This window comes from Anomalospiza imberbis, chromosome 1, assembly GCF_031753505.1.
Source record: "Anomalospiza imberbis isolate Cuckoo-Finch-1a 21T00152 chromosome 1, ASM3175350v1, whole genome shotgun sequence".
NCBI lineage: Eukaryota > Metazoa > Chordata > Aves > Passeriformes > Viduidae > Anomalospiza > Anomalospiza imberbis.
Window position 1 is genome coordinate 123,747,336 of NC_089681.1, and position 25,646 is coordinate 123,772,981.

General features: G+C 35.3%; 1 protein-coding gene across 6 annotated transcripts in view; it reads left to right on the top strand.

The window, feature by feature from the left end:
• The window catches only part of DGKB (diacylglycerol kinase beta), a 337,798-nt gene that overhangs the window by 39,386 nt on the left and 272,766 nt on the right, over nucleotides 1-25,646 (top strand). For 5 of the 6 annotated variants that reach the window (XM_068209914.1, XM_068209905.1, XM_068209932.1 and 2 more), the window contains exon 3: nucleotides 23,006-23,082. The exons of the other annotated variant lie outside the window; for it this stretch is intronic. In XM_068209914.1, the coding sequence (XP_068066015.1) occupies nucleotides 23,006-23,082 (77 nt within the window). The remainder of the gene's footprint in view (nucleotides 1-23,005; nucleotides 23,083-25,646) is intronic. 6 annotated transcript variants of the gene reach the window in all.

Below are 25,646 nucleotides of genomic sequence, written 5' to 3' on the forward strand. Positions count from 1 at the left end.
GTGTTGCTTCTGTGTGCTGTTGAGTGGAGACTATTAACAGAAGGTCATGTATCCATAACATGAAGAGACTTAATTAATTTAGTAAAAGCAGAGAAGGCAGTAGGCTCTTAGAGTAAGCCTGTATTTCAAAGATTTTGAAAAATGATGAGAAATTGGTCCAGAGTTGGGTCAGTTCAGTGAAGTACCAGCTGGTTTTAGCATCAATTTCCTTCCTAAAGAGCTGCCTCTGGTTCCTGAATAATTGATTGGTAGGGTCAAAATTATGATGGCTCCAAAAATTGTAACTTTCATTTAGGGGTAATGAAAGTATTAGGAAGCAAATGGTCTCAGTTGTGCTAGTGCTAGCACATTTGATTTTTCTATTATAGGAAAGCTAGTGGAAGTGTGAAAGTTGTGTACCTGTTTAGGTCTCATATGAAAGAAATGTTAAAATAATTGAAGAAGGAAAAAAATTGATTTGGGCTGTTTGATAGTACCAAGTTGTATTGATCCCAGAATCCAGAGAGAAAATTCTGTTAGAAAAGGCTATCTTTATTACAAACATAATTTGTGCATGGGGAAGCACTGGAAATGCTTGCTGTGTGATGAACAGGACATTGTCCGATCATCAGAAGCATTTGGTGGTCTTATTACAAGATAATTTATCTGCAACCTTCTTGGACATTGGCTTAGTCTGGGAGAGTGGGGAAGAGACAACAAACACAATACTGGAGAAGATGGCAAGGTTTGCTCAGTTTTGCTGAACAGCGAAACACAGTAGCATATTAGTTCAGTACAGATGTTGAATTTGTTGTGCTGAAACTGGACACGGTTAGGCCCTTATTTTCAGGAAAATCATATTATTTTCTAGGTTATGCTACTAAGTTTCCAGTGTTTCTGCTGAGGGTGCAGTAGCTGTTTCAGTACCTGGGAGAAAGATTAAGTTAGTCAGAGCTCTAGCACTGCCAATAGGATCAGGGCCTGTGTTAACTCTTAGACATACAGATTATTATTTAATGGTTCTTAAATAATATAGTTTTAATAGAAGGGAATCATGAGAAAGTCTTTAGGGCAAATGTTAATGACTTTGCGTTTCCATTTTCAAGGATGTTGTTGCAAGAAGTGTAAAGAATTCTTACAAAGTCCAAAACAGAAACACTTGTTAACAGAATCACAGAATGGGTAAATGAGGCTGAACAGGACCAGCTCCCTTAGTCTTTTCTTGCAAGAGATGTTTTCAGGTTTCTTTGGCTGAGGGTTTAATGATGTATGGTAACTAGTAGCTTTGAGTCTGAAAGGTCTTTGAGTTCTGAAAGGCAAATGGTGTCATCTCACCTTGCTCTTTATTTCCTTGGTCAAAAATAATGACATTTTCTAGAATTGAAGCTGCATGGGTATATGGTGCTAGTCGGTAACACCTGTTACCGCAGGTGTTGCAGCATCAGCTGTTACTGGCATTGAACATACATTGTGCCTATTACAGATGTGACATATGGTCATCAAATTACTGAATGTCTGTTTATACACTGTAAAATATTTTAAACATTGATTATGCCTTTGTTATATTTCCTGTTTCTTTGTATCTTCCATATTCCTTTTCCTTTATTGTTTGGTTGTTTCTATGGACATTTACATGTAAACAGTAAGAAGCTTTTGTTTCTTATGAGTTCATCTGTTCCTGTTGCTTATTCTTATTATAAAGATTTGGGGGATAATTCAATTGGTTGCTGTGGAAATGAGCCTGATGTCACAAACAGAGAGTTACAGTTCACTAAGCCTTTAAGAAACAAAATGAAGAGAGAATGGGCTAATTGGAGAGCCATGTGACTGTAGCAGAATCTCTGCTCTTATTAAAAGCATGTATTTTTAGTCACTGCGTTTCTATAGAAGAGCTGGAAAGGGTAATTCAAATGATGACAATCCATGACTCATCAGACAAACTGGAAAAAACATAGCTCTGAGAGAAAGGATGATCCCACTTCACCTTCATCACATTCACACTCAGTAAACCAGCAACCCATGGCAGGTCCCTTAAGCCCAGCAAAGCTTCATATGCTTGAAGAAAGAAGGGGAAAGCTGCTTGTCCAACTTATCCACTGAAAAAATACACTTTGATATTAGCTTTACCACTTCAGCTGTTCTGCCTCTCCTGGGTTTCTGAAGAAAGGAGAGCCAAAGCTGCCTTCCTTGTTCCTCTTGAGAACAGAAAGGTTGGTCGTGGTGGCTCAAACTGAGAGTCAGAGGTGTCTGAAGAATTAGGGCTGTCTGATACTGTCAGGAGATTTTCCTCCATCTGCCATTAATTGGGGTGAAGGACCCTAGATTGCCTTCCTCTCTGTTGTTTTCTACCAGTTAAAAGAAGCAATAAATTAAAATGTGCACATAATTACATATGTTTTTGTTGTGTTTTTAGGCACTAAAAATATATTGCTTTTTGTGTGACTCTGGAAGATTTTTAGTGGATGCTATGCAGTGTCACTGCATAGTTTTGTTGGGTGCAATGCAGAATTGAATGGCTTTTTGAGGACATTATATATAGCTAAATTTGTCTTTAGAACTGCCCAGAATTTCTGTGGGTCATAATTTTATTAAAACCAGTATAGAATATGGACAAAATAATTTGTGATTAAATTCCAATATAATATGATTTTATATTCATTCTGAAAATAGAAATCCTTGATTTTATTTTAATTATAGAAGTTACAAATAGTTTTTGTAATTGCAGATGATCCTGCCTTGGAACAGGGGTTGTACTAGATAGTCTAGAGAGATCCTTTCCAACCCTAGCAATTCTTTGATTCTGATATTAAGACACTCAATTTAATTCTAGAAGTAATAATAGACATAAAGAGTTTGTTTTGAAGAATGTATTTCCTAGAATTAAGTTGCCTAGTAATAGATATTTTCATTCATGAAGGCATACTGAAGAGCTTTAAAATGCTTTGTTAACTGTTGTTTCTTTCCTGTTGGTTCTGGTTTTGTTTGTTATTTGTGTTTTTCTTTTTTTTTTTTTTGTTGGTTTTTAGTTTTTGAGTTTCATTTTTGTTTAAGTAGAATGCTGTTTCTACTTTTAGTATGTTCTTTATGTTTGAAATTCACTACAGAAATGGAACAGACTCCACTATCCTTGCCTGTATCAGCATAAACTCTTTGGCAGTCCTTGTAACTGCTTTGAAAGAAAGCATAGGCTGTATATTGGTTAAGAGCCTGTAGGTAGTACTAGTTGAAATGAATGGAAGGAAACACTGAAAATTTTATAGATGTTTATGAGAGGAGGATGGGAAGATGGTTTATGTACTAAGTATATGTCTGAATTCTTTGTTGAATAAGTGGCACTTTAGTACTGGATAGGCTTTAAGAGTTTGATAAATTGCTGAAATTATACTAGAGATGGCAAAGGCACATTGAAGAGATGTGAAGAAAATGAGTGAGTGACAAGAGTTCCTGGGATAAAAAATATAAAAGTCCTGAAAGGGAAAAATTGGAAAAAAATGTAAAAAAGAAGTTGTGGAAAACAAAGCAAAACAAATTGCTTCAAATAAAGTTGGAGTCTACCAAGTTTTGGTAGACCAAAATTTGTGCGTCTGTGCCATTTTTACAACCCATAGGTAGTGCCATGAGTGAGTACTAAAACAGAGGAGAACAGATGTTAGAAATAGCATATGAGGACAAATGTTTGGAAAATTTTGATTTACATTTGATGTTTGATTATGAAAATTAATAATACTACTGAAAAAACATAATCATGAAATTGTGAGAAAATAGCTGCAGCAGAAGGAAAAGAATTCACATCAAACTTTGGTGGCTAGCCAAAGTTTATCTTTTAAAAATGATCTAAAATACCTTATATTAATTATATTTTATTCTGTAGAGGGCCCTCTAGAAGTTTTTGAACATAAATTCTTCATTGTTAAAATCTGTGAAGATGTATACAGGCATTATTATTTTTGATTTAAAAGCTTGACTACTTATTTAGCTAATTTTGGTTGAGGGTGAATCCAAGCAAGTACTCAATCAGAATTTGAAAAAAGCCACTTAGAGTCCTTTTGGAGGTGCTCTTATTTTAGAATAAATCAGAAATGGCTGTTCATTCAGATTTGTTTCAGTAGATAAGTTAGTTAATTAGAAACTAGCTAATACTTAGTGAAGTAATGACCCATTTCATATGCCTTTAAGTATAGAACCATATTTTTGTATTTTGTTTCAGAAACAATGAACATTGTCACATTGCTTGTCAGGTCCAGGCTTGCTGTTTTATCTATGGTCTAAGATGTGATACCTTCAAAGAAGACCACACTGTTAAAGATATATGACATTATGATATAAATTTAAATGACTTTGAGCTGAAAGTACTAAATTACTAAAGTACTTTGAGCTCTGGGAGTTTAAGGGATTCACAGAAAGAATGTCAATTAAGTTGTCCCAAATGGTACGAAAGCACATTCTGTAGTGCTTCCCAGTGTATGTGCTTAAATCACAGCATGGACTGCAGTTTTCTGGATTAGTTTCAAGAAGCAAGTGTCAGAGTAGCTGTTCCTTCTGATAGCAATCTTGAGATGTAATGACTGACTATGTCTGAGGACTACTAAACTGCTCTTCAAACTACAAACTCTTCAAGGCAGACCGTACTCTTAAGATAAATACTTTGCAGCTCTGTGTAGATGTTGCAGCTTAAAGTTATCCAGTCTTACATTTTTAAAAATATTCTGAGTAAGTTTGCATTCAGTCTCAGGGTTTATGAGTAACGCATTTCAGAAGAACTTACTTTTATTTCTTTTTTTGTTCCCCTTTTATTTTTCATCCCTACTTTATCTATCCACACAGCCTGTGTAGCATGTTTGGCTAGCAACACCTTCTCAAACCCCTAAACAAAACAAAGGAAAAATACCCAAGCAAATCTAGTCATCACTACAGCTTAGCATTATATCCCTGGGCGACATGCATCTCTAAAGTTTTGTAAGCATTCCAGGCACAAATATATCAATCTTTATTCAGGGTCTATCTGAATGTAAAAAGTAAATTTAAATCTTGTAAAATTAAGTGAAGTTGGTCATAATCACATCTCCATTTAATTATTTTAGTGGAAACTAGCAATAAATATGGTCTCTGCACTACTGAAGGTCTTTGGCTTGAAACTGAGGTAGACCTCATTAAGTGTTGTGTTGTATGTAATGAATAAAAAAATCACTGTAAACTGCTCTAAATAACTTGGGTTTGGGAATAAGGAATATATCATGTCACTGCATTTTTGTTATGTTAAATTTGCTGGTTCTACTTCTGTTTTTATCCTGGAAATTGTTATTTAAGGTAAGAAAGGACATAATTTTCTTGGATGGGAATGCCCATCTCTCTGTTCAGCAGGTTGTTCTGTCCCATGCAGAAAGAGTTTATTGTGTCCTGTTTTTCCTCCCAGGAGTTACAATACCCAGGCATATGCAGGAGTTCTTTTCATATGAGTTTGCTCTTCATGCTGCCAGTGATAGAAAAGTTGTGTTCTCTTGCTGCTGTATGCTACCCATATAGTGCCAAAGAGTAGAGGTGGCACTTAGGGCAGACTGTTAGAGTTTTTAATTTTGATTAATCCTATACATAGCAGCAGGTAAGTATTGTAAGCTTTTCTCTTATTCAGACCACTAATATGTAACTATGAACTTGTCTGTAATAGCATCCTAGTATTTTTATACCAAGCCTCTTACAGACCTGCTACTCATACAACTACCTTTCAAAAACAAAGAATGATAATAGAAAAAGAAACCCATATACCACAGTTGTCAAATAGGTTTAGTTTGAAAGAATTGATCATCTGCTTTGTTTTAAAGACTGTGAAGCATCTCTTTGGATTTGATTTCTGCATTGTTTTACTAAATGTCGATGTTAAACTGTGCAGCATTTCTCAGAAGCACTTTCTCAGTGCCCTTTTCTTTTTTTATGAAGTGGATTCCACCTCATTTTCTTTCTCCTTTTCTGAAAGGGAATGGAACTGTTTCCCATTTCTTCCATCTGTTTCATTTTTCACAATAATTATTGGTTTATATTGACTAAATAGGTGGAAAAAATAGAAAAAAGTTTCATCCCTTTCACAAAGGGAGAATAAAGTCCATTATCATAGCAGATGTTTGTTTCCACCATGGGCTTATTTTTCTAATAATTTCTTAGTGTTAAGAATTACACAGGATATCAGTCTTGTCCTAATCTTTCATGAACACTTGACAGGAGGGATTCCCACTTTTATTGATAGACTTTCAGTCTAATGTAAATAGTAGTCTTCTGTATAATTCAGAAAAAATATTTTCTTTGAATACATATTCTAGAGCTGTGTTTTGTTTTCTCCCCTATTTTACATATTTAGTCCTAGATAAAAGTTGTTTCACAGCTTCAGTGACTGATGAGCTTTGTAAAAGTTGCCAGAATTTGGCAAACCCTTGCCAAATGACCATGAGTAGATAGCTTATGAACTTGCTATCAGAACTGAGATTTTTCAAACTTCTTTTTTGCTTGGCATTCAGTTGCACTTGGAAATTTTATACATTAATGTTCTTGAACTAGTAACTCTTAATAGTCATTTTAGGGGAATGTAGAATGTTCTGCTATGTTTTCCTCTTGCAGGTCTGGAAATTCAAATGGCGTCTTAAAACTTGTAAGCAATTTTTAGAAGCCTGCTTTTTGAGTTTTGAAAAAAATGAGAAAAACAATTATAAATCTTCCTGACCACAAAAATTACATTTTGTCTATGCATCACTGTTTTCTATTAAATTAATCCATTATCAGCATTTCTTATGAAAAGATGTTTGCATTTCATTTCATCAGGCTTTGTCTATTTTTAACCATAATGAGAATATAGTAGATTTTTAAAATTTCATTAATTCTTTGCCTTAAAGGATGATGCAGATCAAGTATAAACATGGAGAAAATGAACAAGGAGGAAGATAAGGTCTTTTTTTAAGTTATTTTGAATAAATAATAAATATTATACATTATTTTTATTGTGAGTATATAGCCATCAGAAATAAAGGACAAGTAGGACAGACTGGTGAAAAATGTGGCAATTAACATCAGAGAAATTTTGGATAAAATCAAACAAAAATAAAGAGATAAGAAATCTTAATGGCAAGCAAGATAATATGCGTGAAATAATCAAGGATTTATATGAGGGTTGAAATAAAGACAGAAGCTACAGAACCAGGAAGAAAGCAAGGTGAGAATAAACAAGTATACAATAATTCTCCAGTGGAAGAATTCCATTGTTTTTTTGGCAAGGTTAGAATGTTAAAATTAAATATAACAATTTCTTTTGTTTTTCTGTATTCAGTTTATCTATTGAATTACATGCAGGCTTTTAAAAAACTTGAATTCTAGCTGTTCCCTTTAAAATTGGACAGAAGTCAGTTACTGATCTTTGTGAAGGAATTGAGCACCTCACAGGACACACAGCAGACTGAATGAGAAGCCTTCATTCTGATTTCGCAGCTTTTATGTGGCTGCAATTAACTCCATGTGATACCCATTGTTGTCTTAGTGAGTGAAGTGTCCAAGGAATGACTTTAATTCTGATAGCAGGAACATGGTGCATTTTCTGTGTGCAGTGTGAGTGCAGCATGGGCAGCCACATTGCTTTGCTGAGCTTTTGGGAAGCTCTGGTGGCCTGCAGGCTGTCCTCCTCCTTCCTCACCCTCCCAGCAGCAGTCAGCAGCTGGCCTCCTGCCCTTTTTGGCTGGGTGTCCCCATTCCCACCCCCTACCATCATGGGTTTTATGTCCTTCCTTCTTTATCCTCTTGAAGCAGTGCCATGTCCAGTGCCACACTGGCAGCTCTCATCTTCTGCTCAAGGCCATCCTTATGATGCTGTTTGGCAAGGGAATGAATGCTCACGGATGAACTGAGAGCCTGTGTAGACCTGTGTTGGGGACACTGACTTGGACTTTCTGACAAGAATAAAAGCCTGTTATGTTTGGGAGTTCCCCAGAGAGGCAGTGTGCTTTGTGCTGTATTTTGCAGTGTAGTGTAAAGATTCCTAAGCTAGAAATGAGCAGTAAAGTGGTGCAGCAGCACAGCTGGAGCCTATTTTCAGTTTATTTCAGGAGCTCTAGAATTCCTCCACTGCCTGATTCAAGCTAATCAGAGTCTCTTTACATAATAGTGCCATTTGTAGGCACACAGAACAACACATTTTTTTTTAAACAAAACACTGTGGTGTTCCTTTTGAAACATTTGGATGCTTACAGAATTTAATACTTCAATATTTTATTTGGGGGAAAAAAAGGAAAGTTAAATGTAGTTGTTGAAGAACATTGTCCTGGGCTGCATCAAAAGTGTGGCCAGCAGACCAAGGGAGGTGATTCTGCTTCTGTGGTTTCTTGTCATGGGACCCAATCTGCAGTTCTGCATCCAGCTCTGAGGTCCCCAGCACAGGAAGGACAGGGAAAAAGACTAAAGGAGGGCCACCAAGTTGTTTAGAGGGATGGAGAACCTCTCCTCTGAGGAAAGGCTGAGGGAATTTGGTTTGTTTGTGGAAAAGGAACTGGAAAAGGTTTTGGGTCGATCTAAACACAGCGTTCCAGTACCTGAAAGGACTCTACAGGAAAGATGAAGAGAGACTTTTTGCAAGAGTGTGTAGAGACAGGACAAGGGGGAATGGCATCAAATTGAAAGAGAGAAGGTTTGGATTAGATACTAGAAATGAAATGCTTTTCTATGAGGCTGGTGAGGCACTGGAACAAGTTGCCCAGAGAAGTTGTGGAGGCCTCATCCAAGAAAATGTTCAAGACCAGGTTGAACAGGGATCTGAGCAACCTGTTCTGGTTAAAGGTGTCCCTTACCCACAGCAGGCGGATAACTAGAGGATCTTTAAAGTCCCTTCCAAAACAGGTGATTCTCAGATTCCTTGACTATTAATATCAAGTTTCTTGGAATATGTTATCTACTGAAGCATTTCTTCTTTTCAACAGAGGAAATTTCAACTAAAAATTCATCATTTTGATGCGAAAAAAGCAAATAATTTGAACAGCTTTATATTAAATGTAAAATTTACTAAAATTTCTCTGTTGTTTTGGAATTTTGGTTTGGGCAATCGCATCTCTGAAGACAATCTCAGCAAAATTTACTCTGTTGTCTTAAGCAAGTTATTCTTATGATAGCCATTTTATTTGTATTCATATCTGTATCTTGAGTGTTGGGGTTTTTTTCAGATTTAGAAAGGGGGGATAAGTGGTAGATTATTTTAGATGACTTGTCTGAGTATAACCTCTTCTTTACTCTTTGGGAGTGACACTAAGATTGAGATATTCTGACAAGGGTCTGGCATATTTCTTAACAGGGTGGAGGATTGTGTGTCACTACTTTCAGGAGACTGGGTCTTTATTTTATAACTTATCTTGAAGCCATGATCTCATACATATTGAAACTTAGTAAGCCATTTATTTTCTGAGGGTTTTTTTAATGCACTTTCTGAGATAAGCTTTATTTTACTGATGGTACACACTGTTTGGAAAGCATTAGAACAAAACCAGGGCTTTTCTTTGTGAAAAGCTTGAGCATAAATGTCATGACAGTTTTCTTATATGTCTAATTATGTACCACATCCAAGATTAAAAAATACCTTGTAAGAAAATTTACTTTATAAGAGGAAAAAGACTATATGGGGCTGCAGAAGGAGCGGGAGAGGCCAGCTTGGATCATCCCTAGACACCAAGTAAAAATTGCATCTCCTATATTCACTGTTAATTGTATTTGTTAGGGAAGCCTGTTACCTGCTAAAGAGCATTCATTGAATTCTGGTTTTTTTTATGGTTTTATGTTTGTCTATACAGTGGCATTTAAAACATATAGTAGGTTCCAATAAAGTGTGGTACCATTGCTTAACAAAAGCTATACTCCCTATGGACATTAGAGTTTATCTTTCCTTGAGGTGAAATGTCTTAAAACTTTTCATAATTTCTTGTCTACTGTTTATTTCACTTGCTACATGCCTGGCAGGCTCCCGGACTTCCAATGTCTGTTTAACAAGAGCAGATTCCTTGGGTTACAGTGTTTTAGAACAGTTTTTTTACAGCATAGTTACTCAAATTATTTCCTTTATCTAATTCTGGAACATGAATAAAAGAGCAAAGGGAAATCCCATCTTCAAAAGCAAAGGAAAAGTCTAATTTGTTTCCTGTACCATCCTTTGACAAAGTTCTGAAGTGAAGTTTTGTTTTCCTTTGCACTTTCTGAGGTCTTTCTCTGTATCAACCAACTTTCCTTTTTCTCATTTTTCCTCAACCAAAGCAAACAATGTCTTTTAAGCCTGATCTCCAAAAGCAGGTGAGTCAGAAAGTTCACAGATGGTTTACTCTTCCATTTACTTGAAATCTAACTCTGTTGGAATTGGAATGGAGCTCCCTCACAGCTAGTCTGTTCCCTAGGTATTTAGATGAATTTATTTCCAATCATATTCTTGCCTCTTTTTCTTTTCCTCAAAAAAAACCTATTTTATTAATGTATTGCTACTTTTAAATACTTGTAATTATGGCATATGAAACATTCAGAATGTTCAACTGTGAGTTGATGATGAATACAAAAGTTTGGGAAGAGTTAAGGTCTGTTCATGTCTGTAATTTCCTCTTTCTGAATGTTCTAATATTAACTTCTGGTGGTTTAGGGTATTTTTTTTTCCTCGTGTAAAGAGTATTAGATGGAACATATTTATTCTAAACTGGAAGTCATCCTTTTAGATCATGGGAAATTTAAGGTCTCTGGAAAATCAGAAAATTATGAGATCATACTTTTAGATTTTACTGTTTAAGATACATTAGTTACAACTAACTTTAAAAAAGGTGTGAAGGACCAGAAGATTAGAAGATCGAACTTTCTTCTTCTGTCTTGCTATATTTGAAGGTTCATCTGCCTCTTCCTGTTTTTTCTTCTCCCTATTTTTTATTGTTTTCTCTTGTTCTTTAAATCCTTTTTCATTATTAACTCCTCATACTTCTTTACTTCTCATATTTTTTCTGCTTACTTTTGCTCTAATTATCTGTATCTTACATGCTCTGGAGAGTATCATTGTTAATCTGCCTAACTGAACAATACAAAATTAAATAAAAAAACATGTCCAGTGTGATCATACTGAGGTAGAACTGGATGGATTAGGAAATAAATTTGAATTCGGGGGCCTGGGGATGTTGGTAGCTCATTACTGTTATATTGTATTTTGTCCGTGGTAACATTAAGTTGATGAATACCAGTGTCATGTTACTGGTGTTTTGCTCATGTTATTGGTGTTAAATACTCTAGGTTAGAGTATTTAATGTTGTTATAATACTTGTATTTTAGGGCTACACATTCATAAAATATTTGAATACATATGTCTTAAGTTTATGCTAAGCTTACAATAAATAGACATTTATCTTCTTCTTTTAAATATATATTGAGTTTAATTTAGGGGTATATCTTTTTAGTTTGAAGCATAGGTGACAGAAAAGATTCTTTACTAAATTTATTTGTTTATATTATTTCTATTTATTTCCCCTAAAATGTGAGATAAAATTATGGATTGACAAGGTAAATGTTTGCTGCAAAAGTTATTGATTGCTGTCAGGATTTGTGGCAGGAATAATTTAAGGAAGGACCCACTCAAAGATGGGGAACACATTTTTTATTTGGAAACAGAGTTTGTTGAGGAAATTAATTGTAAACTTGCCAGAAATTGCTAAAACATGTTGTGACTATAATAACAGGTAAATGGCAAAATTACTTTATGAAATGTAGAGATTTCATCACTATGGTACTTACAACAACTGTCCATAGTGGATGCTGGCCTCTAAGGAGGCCATGGAATAAATTGAATAAATTGGTACAATCTATGCTCTTTAAACTATTTCTGTATGTATCATGTCATTTTATAATAGACCTTTCATAGGGCTACAAATTTCTGTAGATGAGGAAGATAGTAAGTTGGATGATACAAGTAAAACTAACTCAGGGTATGCTGACATTGCAGTCAAAAAGTGAATGTGTCTTACACAACTTCAAAAAACTGGCTTAATTTAACTACCTTTTATACCTCAGAAGTCAATTTTTGACACAGGTGCTGGTTCCTCTCCTCTTCCAAACGTTTAGTTAAATAGCCAAATAAATTCCATAGATTACTATTTGATGGATTTAAAAAAACCCTTGTGAATCTTAGAAATGCATTTAAGATGACATACTGTCTTGGAAATATTAGGAATAAACCCCAAGCTAATGCAACTAAATTCTGAAAGATTTGTTGTTGTTTAAGCAGTCCTTTATCTTACTTGTCATAGTTCTTGGCATTCTTGCAGGCAAGAAGCACTATTACCATTTCATAGAACCCTGTTTTACCCATCTTTCTGTTCAAGTATATACTTTTATCATATAAGCTGCATTTTTCACAGTTTATTTGATGGGGTCTTTGGTTTGTTGGGTGGTAGATTTATTTTATGATATCATCATATATATCTGTCATGTACACTCAGTGACTAAACTTTCATAGTAAGTAGGAGTCACTTGGCTTCCATCCTTTTCACACAATGCCTTCATAATTATGTCTTAGCTCATTCACACAGTCATGGAATAGTTAAGGCTGGAAGGAACCTCTGAAGATTATCTAGTCCAACCCCCCTGCCAAGGCAGAGTTACCTAGATATTCAGTCAAGGATATTTATCCAACAGTTCATCATTATTGTTTTAAGGCAAAAATCAGTCTAGATGTGTTGTACTTCTCATTTCTTTCCCTGTCTTCAGACTCCCCATGACTCAGATTTGCTGGAAACAATCCATTTTGTATTTCCTTGAAGTCAAGCACAGTGATTCTTAGAAAGGCCAGGGGGTAACCTGTAGAACAGGACAGACTAGTTTTAAAACATAGAAAGCTGTATATTACTGTGTGTGTCACACAAAGACTGGTAGTTTGTGGTAGCACACAAAAGAGCAACCATCTATCCTGGGGAATAAGCTCAGAGAAAAATTAAGTAAGTGTGAGAAAATATAGCTGAAGAACAGATTGATGGGATAAAACCATAGAAAACAGATTATAGGATAATTTTAGGATTGAAAGTATTTCTGAATACTTGAACAGAGATGGCTGAGAATTTATGTGTTCTTGTTCACTAATTTTATTAGGTGAATAGGGAATTGTTGGAAGTGATAAGAGTAAGAAATAAAGCTTAAGAGAGCAATAAGCTCTGGCTTCTAAGCCTGTAGAGAAGAAGTAACCCAAGTGTATTAAACTGCTTAAATTAAATAGTCAAGCAGATATTGTTTAGGATGATTAGAGATCTCTGTAAGTTTGCTTGTGGGAACTATTTATCTGAATAATGTTATTACCTTGCCAAGTATATTTCTGTGAAAATACAGTCTTCCTTAGAGTGTCTCTCCCTGATACTCTTACACAAAATGTCATTTGATAAAGTCGCAGATAATCCTGGTAGTAGAGTTTAATGCTGCCTTTGTCAATGTGTTATATTATAAGGTTTATTCTTGCTTGCTGTCTCCTTAGAATCTTGGAATGACAAAGAATTACCCAGTTCCAGCTTTGATATTAAATTGGAAAGGCAGAAGATGAAATCACTTTGTACTAAAGCCGATACAAAATTCTGGTCTAATGTTTTTGTAGAGAAAGGGAAAAGATTTGAGATGCATCAAGGAAATACCAGTAGAAAACAGACTCCAGGAGTGTGAACTGATCTTAAGGGCTTTCCTTTCCTTTATGTTCTTGCATGATACCTCTCTTCTGTACAATCTATATCTCAAGTATTATCTGTTATGGTTCATATTGTCAATAAAGACACATAAGAAATTACTGAGATAAAGCAGTTAATTATCTGAAGAAACTATTTAATGATAAAAAAACCATATAGCAAATTACAAAAAATGTTGTTTAACTATACCAAACTTGAAAACAGCTGGCTTAGATGAAAACAGAATTTGAAAGTCTGCATCTAGAAGATTTACGAAAGTAGTACTTTTGTAAATCCATTTGTATCTCAGGGCAATGAACATAAAACAGATTTCCCAGGATAGATTCAAAATGACAATTGTTAAGATAAATGAGCATATATTAATATTTAATATGTGAAAGTATAATATAAATACTGAGCTGCTTTTTTGTAGTAATGAAAATAGGAAAACTCAAAAACTTCCTGGCATACAGTTAAGGCATAATTGTAGTCTCTTACCAGTTGTTGATTTTATTGAATTTCAAGTTACAGCAATTAGGAGAACAGTGTTATCCCAGAAGTTAGGTCTTGAACTGGAACTGACTTTTTTTTTTTTTTTTAACTGATCAGTCTGCAGCATTTTTTCTTTGACTTTTATATTTTAATTCTATCTATTTAGCAGTAAACTTTTTCAGTAGCTTTATAAGGTAGCTGAATGTGTAAATACCACAGTGGAAACAATCTCTGCATCATACCATGCCTTTGGAATTAAGCAGTGGTTGGGAGGCCGTGATTTGTAGGCAGATGTTTGCTAGCAGCCCATTCCTATGGACAACAACACTGTTACTTTTTCAGTGACTAACTTTAAGCTTTCTATAATATTAATGTTTCCACAGGCTCAACACATGTAATGTTATAAGTAGTCAAAGATTGATTCTAAAATTTATGTGGCAAGATTCTCAGCCAAAATGGTGATAAATGAGAACTGTTGTTGCAGTGTTAACACTTTCAACATAACACAAACTTAAAAATATTCTACAAAGGAAATAGAAATTGGAGCAACTTTGTAAAAGCAATAATGATTTTTTTAAAAGAAATTATTTTTTTCCAGGAGTATTGAGTCATGAACCTTCAGGCAATTTCTTATTATGTAAACTGGAGCAGAGTTTTAAAAAACATGAAATACTTGTCCCAAGAGGTCAAATCTGCTTATGCTATCCAAAGAGGTGTGGAAAGTAAAGAAGTGTTCTGTTTCCCTTCCCCAGATTGTATATGGCCACCTTAGACTAATTTTTATAGAGATTTGATAGATTAGATCAGGTAATGTCTTGCTGATTGCAAAAACTCATCTGAATTCACCAAATTGCACATATATTGTCTATGTGTTTATTTATATATAAACTAAAATGCAAGGGCTCGGCAACATTGTATGTGTATGTACAGGGTCTATATGTCTGCATCATGTGAAGTCTCCACATGCAAATGTAATCAGGCAATAGAGAATTTTGTACATGCCAAAATGTACTCTGCTTGATAGATTTTCTGATGGTTTTGATTGCCACTAAATGTAGAAAAGCTTTTGATAGCATTGTCAAGGCTTTTTTCTCTGAGTCCTGAGGGGAACAGGCTCTAGTGATCTCTTTTTTAGCTGCTTTTCCTCCCTACACCAAGCATGAGATCACTAAGAACAAAAGCTTAGGAATAGTATTTAGGACAGAAAAAGGACAATCCATTTTACACTGGTACATATTCACAGCACATATTCACTGGTACATATTTCTCAGCAAGTGCAAGAGCCTTTGTCATTTGTAGCTCAAGATCCAGACTCATGTGTACTTGTGTTGCTAATTCTCTGTTTTATGGCCTAGGTATGTATTTGACTTTAAAGGCTTTGCTCCCATGAGAAACTATAATAGAGAGTCATGACTGCAAGAAACACAGATTTTTGTGATGTTAAGAATCGTCACTGTATAAACATTTAAAACTTTGTAAGAGGAAGGGTAAAATGAACTTGATACTTTGGAAACTCGATGCTTTGATAAAGCAAAATGGGGAAAAATGTGCTCAAGAAGAGGAAAAAAATAATTTCAAGAACTGTCTGTGCTCTAAGGAAGAATGGAAGGACCAGATGTAGCTTTGAAATTTTGTCTTGCAATATATCCTATTCTATAATTTTTGAAGCCATAATTGAAGTTTAGGTTAAATAAACTTCAACTTTAGATTAAATAGGTTATGAGTTCAAAGTATACAAATATAAAAATTCAGAGAATCACAGAATCAATAGGGTTGGAAAAGACCTCTAAGATCATCAAATCCAACCTTTGACTGAATGCCACCATGCCCATTAAAACCATTGTGAAGTACCATGTCACTTTTTTGGACACTTGTGGGCATGGTCAGTCCTCCACTTCCCTGAGGAGCCTTTTTCAATGCTTAACCACAATTTTAGTGAAGAAATTTTTTCCTTCTAGGCAACCTCAACCTCCGCTGGTGCAACTCGAGGCTGTTTCCCCTTGTTCTGTTGCTGGTTGCTTGGGAGAAGAGACCAACCCTCACATGGCTACAGCCACCTTCCAGGGAGTTGTAAAGTGTGATAAGGTCTCCCCGAGCCTTTTTTCCTGCAGGCTGAACAATCCTTGTTACCCTGAGATGCTCCTTATAGGACTTGAGACAGCCCCTTCTCCATTGCCCTTCTCTGGACGCACTCCAGCACCTCAATATCCTTCTTGTTGTGAACACAGGATTTGAGGTGTGCTATTTTGGGGAAAACAGTAACAAGTCAATTAGTATGTTTTTTAAAATGTGCAGTTCAAAACCTGTAGAAATATCCTTAATAATAAACTTAAAATGCTATTTCCCTATTCCCACTTAAAATCAGAAATAATACCTGCTAAATTTCTAACCAAACTAATTTGACTCTTTACTACTAGTTAGTGCTTAGGTTTAGTGTTTGGAATTAAATATATTGTCAACGGCATTCTTTCCTTAATTTAATAGACAGTTGTTTCATCATCATTCTAAATAAAAAACTTTTGAGCTGGGAGCCTCTATCGGATGATATGACCAAAAAATAAAAAGGAAATGAGAAAAAGTTTGTATGAGCTCTCAAACTCAATTGTGATGATGGGATCTGAGGACTGGAGAAGCTCCCAAGCCTTCTCCTCCTTCCTGGTCTCAGTGTGAGGTGTTCTTTGACTGACTGACAAGCTCTTGCTTGCCCTGACCCCAGGGAGATGCCCAGTGCCTGGCTTGGGGGCTGCTCACTGCCAGCTGTGGTGATGGGACAGACCCTGATGTTCAGGGCCTGCCCTGCTGACCCAGAGGATCCATGGGATCCTGGTCCCACAGAGCCCAAATATTCACAGCAGCCTGATGTCCTGAGTCTTTCTCTCAGAGATGCACTCTGAGGAGCTTTCAGACTGTTGAAGGTGTAATTTTCAGAACGTCAGAAAATAAAGGAGTCCAAATGACACTGAAAAAATTAACTGGAGTATTTTTAAAATGCAAAAATCTGATGCATTCTTTTTCTTCTTTAACAGTTTTTAAGTACACTCAGGATTTAGCTGCAGTTCTGCTCAAGTTCTGGAGTCTGTTTTCATCCTTTATTTATTTCTTCTTTTGAAAGCTCATCCCACTAGCAGACTAAAATTAAGCCTCCCTGACTCCCTGTTGTTTGCCATATACTTTTCACTTGAACATCTGCTTAGGGAAGAGGGATTTGGTGGGCATTTTTTATTAATGTGGACTAAAGATATGTTGGTGCATGCAGTCAATATTGCTTTTTTTCACAAAGAAGTCCTTGTCTAAGTATCATTTAGTTCATAGCAATGGGTAAAATGAATCTGTCTTGCTCCTTGTGTTGCTGAGCCCCAGCAAGGGAGGATGGGTGGAAGAGGCAGATCATGTTTTGGGTGTCAAGAGGAGGTTTTCCTCTACAGCAGGAGCTGCTGCTCCTACCTCTCTCTTGTTCTACCTCCTCCATTCCCTGTTGCAGAAGTCACTTGCCACTGTATTTATTTAGGCAGCATCACCCAATTCTGTCTTTCTAAGAAGCATTTTTTCCTAATTGTCGTAGAATTCAATGACAATGTAATTTGGAGGGTGAAGTTCAATTCTTCTGATTAGTGTTACCCAAACCATTGGTAGCAGGAGGTTTGGGGAGGTCTCCTTTAGACCAGCGGACAGTGATTGCCTTCTCGGCCACTCTTTGCAAGGCCACAATAAGTTTTAAATTCTCATTATAGGGAGGCCAAAATCAAATGTTTATCCTATTAAAGGTTTTAAATGTTTGTAAAATTTGCATCAAAAGACCAGTTATAAGTCATGAACCAAAACCAAGGTGTGACCTGTATTGAAAGCTTTGGCAGTGAGCCTGCAGCCCTAGATATGGGCAGCAGAGGACATGTAAGTCTCTGCCTTCTGCCAGTTCAATAACAACCATCAGGCATCTCTTACCAACACAGATGTGCTGCAGCCCTGAGTAATGCTTCATGAGCCATATTCCTACTGAAACAACCTGTTTGTAGAGAGGTGAACAGTTTTTACTCAATGGTGCTGCATATACGTTTGTTGGCAGGCCTGGCCTTTTTTATATACTGGAATTTCTAGACCAGTAAAGCCTTAAATTAAGCATAGCTGTAGCTTGAGTAAAAGCATTGTCCAGTCCTCTGAATGAAATGAATTAGGTAAAAAGAAAAAAAAATTGTGCATATAAATTTAGATACACACACGTTACTGTGTTGTTGTATCCACGAAAGAAAGGAAAATCCATAGAATAGGAGCCTGTATAAAAATTGTAATGCCAATTAATTGCTGGATTTCTCTGTGTTTCTCTTTGGTTTATCTGTCAAGAAGAGCTTTTGAGTTTGAGCTAGGCTTTGTTGGCATGCAAAAAATTGTATATGTATGATTGGACCTTTTGCTTTTCTAAGTCATAATAAGATATATAGAAAACCTCTGTGAAGCTTTTATATTTTTATGCCTGTGATGTGTTTCATATTGTGTTAAATTTACAAAAGGCATATGGACATATAAACAGGTTATTACTCTACATGTTATTGTAGGTGTTAAAATTAGTTATGGTCCAATGAATATGCAGGTTGTTATGACTTTCTGTTGAGAATTATAACTCAGAATCTTTTTTTTCTAATGTTTATTTCCTTTTAAATTATAAAGCATTTCTGTGTACCTAGCATGTGTGTTCTATGTAAGTTGTCTTATGAGTCTTTTTAAAGGAAAAAATTATTTTGAAGAAAGAGTATGAGGAGATGAGGATGAGGAGAAAATGTAGGAAAAGTGTGTGATCTGGGCAAGTTTTCCTTATGATTTGTGTTTTCTGATTATAGGAGAAATGGTACACATAATTCCAGTCTCAACTGAGTGCTCAATTTTCTTCATCTGAAGTTGAGTCACTTTAGAAAGTGAATAATAATTTTTAATGTGGGCTAAACCTCAAATGGTTTTGAACTTAGTATGTAAATTTGTCTTCAGTTATAAAAAGTACCTTTGTCAGGGCTGAGAGATAGTTAAGAAAAAAACAAGGCACTTTGATACTTTTGCTTTCATATATGCAGGTTTCATATTTCCCGTGTCATTATTTTAATTGTTTTGCCTTTTTTCTTTCTCCCAATTCACATCTTTATCATTTTGGAGCCTTAATTTAAAACAGAATTTCTGCAGCATGGTGTAGAATCCAGCTACATTTCTCTCATGTACTTGTAATAGCTTTTCAGTTAGCAGGCTTTCACACCACGCCTTTCCCATTTATTCTGTCCCAAACTCACTGGGGCGTGAGGTAGGAAATGGCATCTCACCTCATCCAAGGCAAACTCTGAATCCTGGGCCAGAGTTTCCCTTTTTCTCCTTCCACTCTCTTGACTAAATGCAAATTGCAACAGAAGATGGGTTGAACAGTAAGAGTTGAAATCAGTTCAGGCAGGGGACAGAACTGAGGGTTTTTTGTATTTTGACTGAATACCCAAAGCATTGCCCTAGTGGGTAATAAAAATAACAAAATTGTAAAAGCAAAAAAAAAAAAGAGAGATTTTTCATGAAACAAACATCATATTTCAAGCTACATTTAATTTGTATTGTGCCAGCTATAGCTATAACTTCACAGATAACATGGGATTTAAGCACTGCCATGACGGGTTATATACTATATATACACATATTTGGAAACCATCTCTCTTGAGGAGATCTTGGAATGCAGAGACTTAACAAAGAAGGGAATTGTCCTTGATTTTAAAAACAGCTAAGAGTTTAAAATCATATTTGTATTTTAACATGAGTGGTGCTTACGAATTTACTGAAATTGCTCTGAAGTGCTAAGATGCTAAGGCATGCAGAGCACCTGTACTTTTAGGAAACAGAATACAGGTTCCATTCTGATGTTTGTGATTCCACCAGCATTTTACAGTGACTATTTAGATTATTTGGATCAGACAAAACTGTAAAGAATTCCATACCATTGTTTTTACCTCCTATTTATTTCCTATTTTTAGAAAAAACAATCTTAGGAAAAATTTCTAGATACTTTTACATATATTTTCTCGATTTTTTTTCTTATTTTTTGACGAAAAGCATGTACTTAACTATTTTCAAGTGAAGTTGATAACATTTTATTGGAGTTTCTGTTCCATACAGCTTTCTAGGACAGTTTTTTGTTGGCTTTCTGGTTGTTTCTTTTTTAATGTGATTCCTGAATAAGAGTAGAAAATGATCCTATTCTTCATATCCCTTTAGGACAACTTATTAAAGCTGGAACATGTTCCCAATATTAGTTTGCCTACTCGAGGCCGAGGAAGAAGAATTAATTTTTTCTGAGGGTTGTCAGCACTGTTAAGGAGTATGCAGGCAGAAGATGGTGTGTTGGCATTCTTCTTGAAATATCGATATGTCATTTTGAACATTTTGAAAGATCTCTGTTCTAGTTTGGATACTGTCACATGAGCTGAAAAAAATGATTGAATGACTGTGAACAAAAGATTGTAAAAATTTATTCTGCCTTGGTGGTAGTACTCAAAATAATTTCAGCTTCTGACCTGAATGTGGAAATATTTTCAAAAGTTTTGTTGGACAATTAGAGCAGAATCTACATCTGCAGACATTTATTTTCTTGACAGTGATTTCAAACATGAAGGCGATGCTTTTTGGATGCGACTGTTTTAAACTCGTGCATGAAAAAGGTGAATAGTTATGTTGTTGTTGCAATAGAGCATATTTTCTTTCTTGATACTTGACTAAGAAAATGGAAAAAAATGGAAAGCAGGAATTTAATTTCATTTCATTAAGTAACGTAACATAAGTTTTGCTTTTAATTACAGTTGCATAGGCATAATACCAATTTAAAGATGAATAGACTATCTGGCAAAATGTGAAATGAAAGCATAGTCATTGCTGAAAGAAAACCTCATTACATTGTTTTAAAACCACTAGAAAGCAGCCCATTTCTATTTTATTTATGTATTTTTAAAATTTTGATAATAAAAGATGTGTGAGGAGACCTTGCTGTTTTTCTGTTTGATGTTTGTGTTTAAAATTTCCTCCAAAGTTCAGAAAAATCCTTTTTCAGGATGAGGCTTAATCACCTCTGTCAAACATCTGCTCATCTCACACTGCTACTTTTGTAGTTATTGCCATCATTGCTGTAAGATGCAATGATTTTTATATCCAACCATGTGTGTAAATACTGAAAAGCATATTAAAATAATAGAAACCAAATAAAAATAAATTTTTGTCAGTCATCAGTTTATGTCCTTGTCCTGGTCAGTAAGTGTCAAACCCACCAGCTTCTAAATTACAGCTGATAATAAAATTTGTTGCTTAACATATTTATTTGTTTATTCTTTTTTACATAAAGTTGTGGTTTTTTCTTGCAATTCAAATGACACAACAAAAAGATTACATATTATTTTATCAAGTAAATATTTGCATTGATTGTCCATGAGACCTGCTAAACTCCATTGCTTATATTTGACAGTAGCATTGAAATACATCCAATTAGTGAAAAGAAATTATTTTATTGGGGCCACATATAGTCTCAGATGTTTTTATTTAAGAAAATTTGGTAAATGCAAAATGTTGGGAAAAGTCATTCTTATTACTGTGTAAACTGTGTATGAGAGTGGGAGGGAAACACCTCCTCCCAACACCTCTTAAAACTGAATTTTAGTGTTGTATCCTGTTTATAGCTGCTATGAACTGTTACAGAACTCTTACATAACTATTGTTCAAATCCTTGGCTGCTACATTTTCTCCTTTCAGGTCATATAATTTGCTAAATTTATGTTTTAGAGTCATGTTTACGATGCTGTATTTCTTTAAAGTCTAAGAACTATTACAATGCCTTATTTTGTTGATTTAATTAAGAAAAGCCATATTAGGTCATAATGTTTGTAATATTAAGTGCCTAAATAATTGCTCTAGAGAGTCCTGTTCTTGGTTCACTCTTTGATTCTCTACTTTACTTCCAGGTTTTGTTGTAGAAATAAAATTGCAGAAGTTCACCTATTCTCTTATTGACTGCTTTGGTACTCATTACTAGTTCATGGTGGTGTTGTGGCCATTATGCACATTTGACCATTGTACACTCAACCACTGCATTTTAAAGAAACAAATGAGTTGCATTTCTTTTTCTTGTGTTGCTGAGATATTTAATGTGGAAAAGATGGTTATGTGCGTGTTGAGTTCTAAGTGAATCTGAATTCAAGGGTTTAATGTAATGGCAGCTTACTGAAGTAATTGCTTTGTTATTCTGCACAAAGTTTAAAAAAATTAGGAAAATTATATCTACCTGATTCTGAACTGCAGGGATTTTCACAGTTCTGTTCGACAAAAGTTACTGAAGGTAATAGTTTTTAGAATACCTGAGAGGTCTGCAAAAATTGAGGCTTTGAGAGCAACATTTGTTTTATGTGACATGACCACCAAAGAGCTTTTTTTCTGGAAGGTTACCATTTATCTCGATATTGTCCAGCTCCTCTACTCACTAGCAGTTATGCCAAAGGAGATTTTGTAGTGCTGGTGGAAATGACCATGTTTTGTATTTGACTCAAGGACAAGTAAAGTGACTTGAAGTAGTCCTGAAAAAAACTCCTTCAGAAATACTCTATTTTACAGTTAAGGATTAGATCAAAGAGTGTTTTTTTTCTGAGCATTTTGTGTTTACTTGCTGTTTTTTACAGTACTTAAAAAGGTAAAGTATGTTCTCATTTTCTTTGTGCCCACAGCTCTCATTACAGCTACAGAAAATTACTAATGTGCATTGCGAAAAGCTATTAGCAGTTTTGATGGTTGTTTTTTTAATTACAGTTCATATTATGCAAATCAGTGTTCTGTATTTTCAATTTCTCTCTCTTTATTTTTTTATCCAGATTCCACCAAGAAAATTAAGGATGTCTTAGAAGAATTCCATGGCAGTGGTGTGCTAGCAAAATATAATCCTGAAGGGGTAATTTTTCTTGTTTCTTAATGATGGGGACAATTAGTAAATTATATAGCATTCTTAGCATTTTAAATAGAAGATTATTTATAAATCAGGTGCTTGGGGTATTTGAAAGTTTTTGGAAAGCAAAAAACCAGGATGCCATATGATATGAAATATCCCTGTAGTCAGTTGGAGTCAGTTATCCCAGCTGTGCCCCTTCCCAAATTCTTATGTACCTTCAACTGCCTCACTGGTGTGCTAGTGAGAAAAGGCCTTGACTCTGTGTAAGTGACTAAAACATCCCTCTGTTATCAGCACTGTTCTCAGCACAAATCCAAAACACAGCTCCATGCAAGCTACTGTGAAGGAAATTAAGTCTATCCCAGCCAAAATCAGCACACAGTTCCCCTTCCCCTTCTCCCCGCCACCCCCCCCAAATAAAAACCAAACACCAAAACACCTTCACAACCCTTAACATAAGATTAGTAGGGTTTTCAAGTGTCTGAAGATTGGAAATATTAAGCATAATTTCAAAAGTTATAAAAGTGAAGTCCATTAAGATTTCTTTTTAAATTCTGTTTCCCTTGAGTTGTTTGTGGTAGTGGGATTTTCTGATGTTATGAAACAAAGAATTCAGCTGAAAAAAAGCTATATATGCATATTGTCACTACAGATTCACCAGTAGACAAAGTATTCTGATTTGGCTGGAAGAAAAAGCCAGATTGTTTTCTTTTCTTGTCCTCAATTGAAATTTGCATTTGCTTAGCACATCCTAATAGTGTGATTCAGAATGTAGCTAAATAAAAACCTGTTTCAGTAATGTTTCTAATAGTAATATTTCTGACTGTGCTCACATTATGTGAAATTCAGAATAGAAACATGTGCTAAAAATTACTAGATCTTACATTTCAGGATGTAAAATGCGAAAAAATTATTGAAAATATATTGGCAATAATACAGTTATTGTCAACTAATGAGTTATAGCTTATTAAGTATTGAAAAATCATTTGATGCTTTGAACTTGGCCAGGTATAATGCTAGTCATTTTAGTCAGTTTCTGGGGGGAAAAAAATTTGTAATTCAATAAAATAGTGTGAGTTGATCCTGTAAATGATCATCTTAGATTTCCAGGATTCTAGTTAAATACATTCATAGAATATAAATGGATGGGAATGCTATGATCATCCACAGGTCATAGGACCTCCCTTACTTGCTTTTTGTTAGAATGTAGACATACTTTTTGTTTTGTTCTCTTTTTTAGGAAAAATGTGTACTGATAAAATGGTATTAATCTATTACATGCTTTTTCTTCTAATTCTTCACATATTTTCAGTCATCATACATGTTCAGTTTTGTGAAGCGTACCCTGTTAAAGTGAAAAATAACTGTGCATTTTATGTGTATTTAAATGACATGTTGCTATATAGGTAAAATATTTTCAAATTGTCAATTGTATTTAAACTGGTGTGATTAGTTTCTTTTAAAAAAGTGATTCTTCCAATGGAAGTTGAGTCATGGCAAGATGGGTACCCAGGAAAACTGCTCTGACTGAAGCCAGGTGAATTGGCAAAATCTGTGCAAAGCTGGAATTAATAAGCACAGTTGGTCTTGAGATGAGTCTGTGACTGCATGATGTCTCCCTGTTCTTCATTTCACAGCTCTTCATTTGCAGAATTCTACCAGTGTACTGAACCATCCAGAGCAGCAGAGTACCCAGGGCAGGGAACAGGACAGGAGGAGGGTAGGGGAAGAAGGAATTCAAGACAGGCATCCTGTGATGACTTCAATGTCTTCAGCTGGAATCAAGATATTCACTACTCCTGGGTCAATACTGGACCTAGGCTAACCCTGGCAACGTTTGTACTCTGCTGCTTAGCACTTAGACTTCAGGGAGTGCAACATAAAGAAAACATACCTAGCAGCAAAGCTACTTTGGGTCTAGTAAGATTTGTTAGCTCAAGGTTCATGCCATAGCTAAACTGGAAGCAAAGTGGCTGAAATTTCCTCTGGCACTGAGTGAATAGTCTATTCTGACAAGCAAACTGCCTTTGCACAGGTGTGTCCATATTTTTGGCATGCATTCAGCATGCTGTGTGGATAAATTCTTCACAGAATAATCTGCAAGTTGATTTTATGTAGTTGGATGAGGACTCTGTGGATTTGGTATAAGTAATTAACTATTATCTGTAAGTGAGATGACAAAAATTAACTGATCCAGCTGGCATCAGTCTTAGTGCAGCTATTTGTTTCCATATATTCTGTACAGCACTTCTGCTTTGTTGCTTTGTTTTGTAGAGGATACCATCATATTGTCATTTTACCTCTCTCTTTCCTAGATGGTTATAAAGGCTACAAATGGTTTAAGTCTTGTTCTGCCAAAAGATGATGCCAGTTTTTTACCAATAAACATGGGTCATAGACTATAGCAAATGCAGCAGAATGATATATTTACTTAAATATTTACTTATCTATTTAAAGGGTTCAGGAATTTATTCCACTCCATTGGTTCTACAATGCAATTTTAATCACAGGCTGATCTAATGGAATGCAAATAGCAAAAGAAAAGCCATTGGTGTTCAAAACTTGTT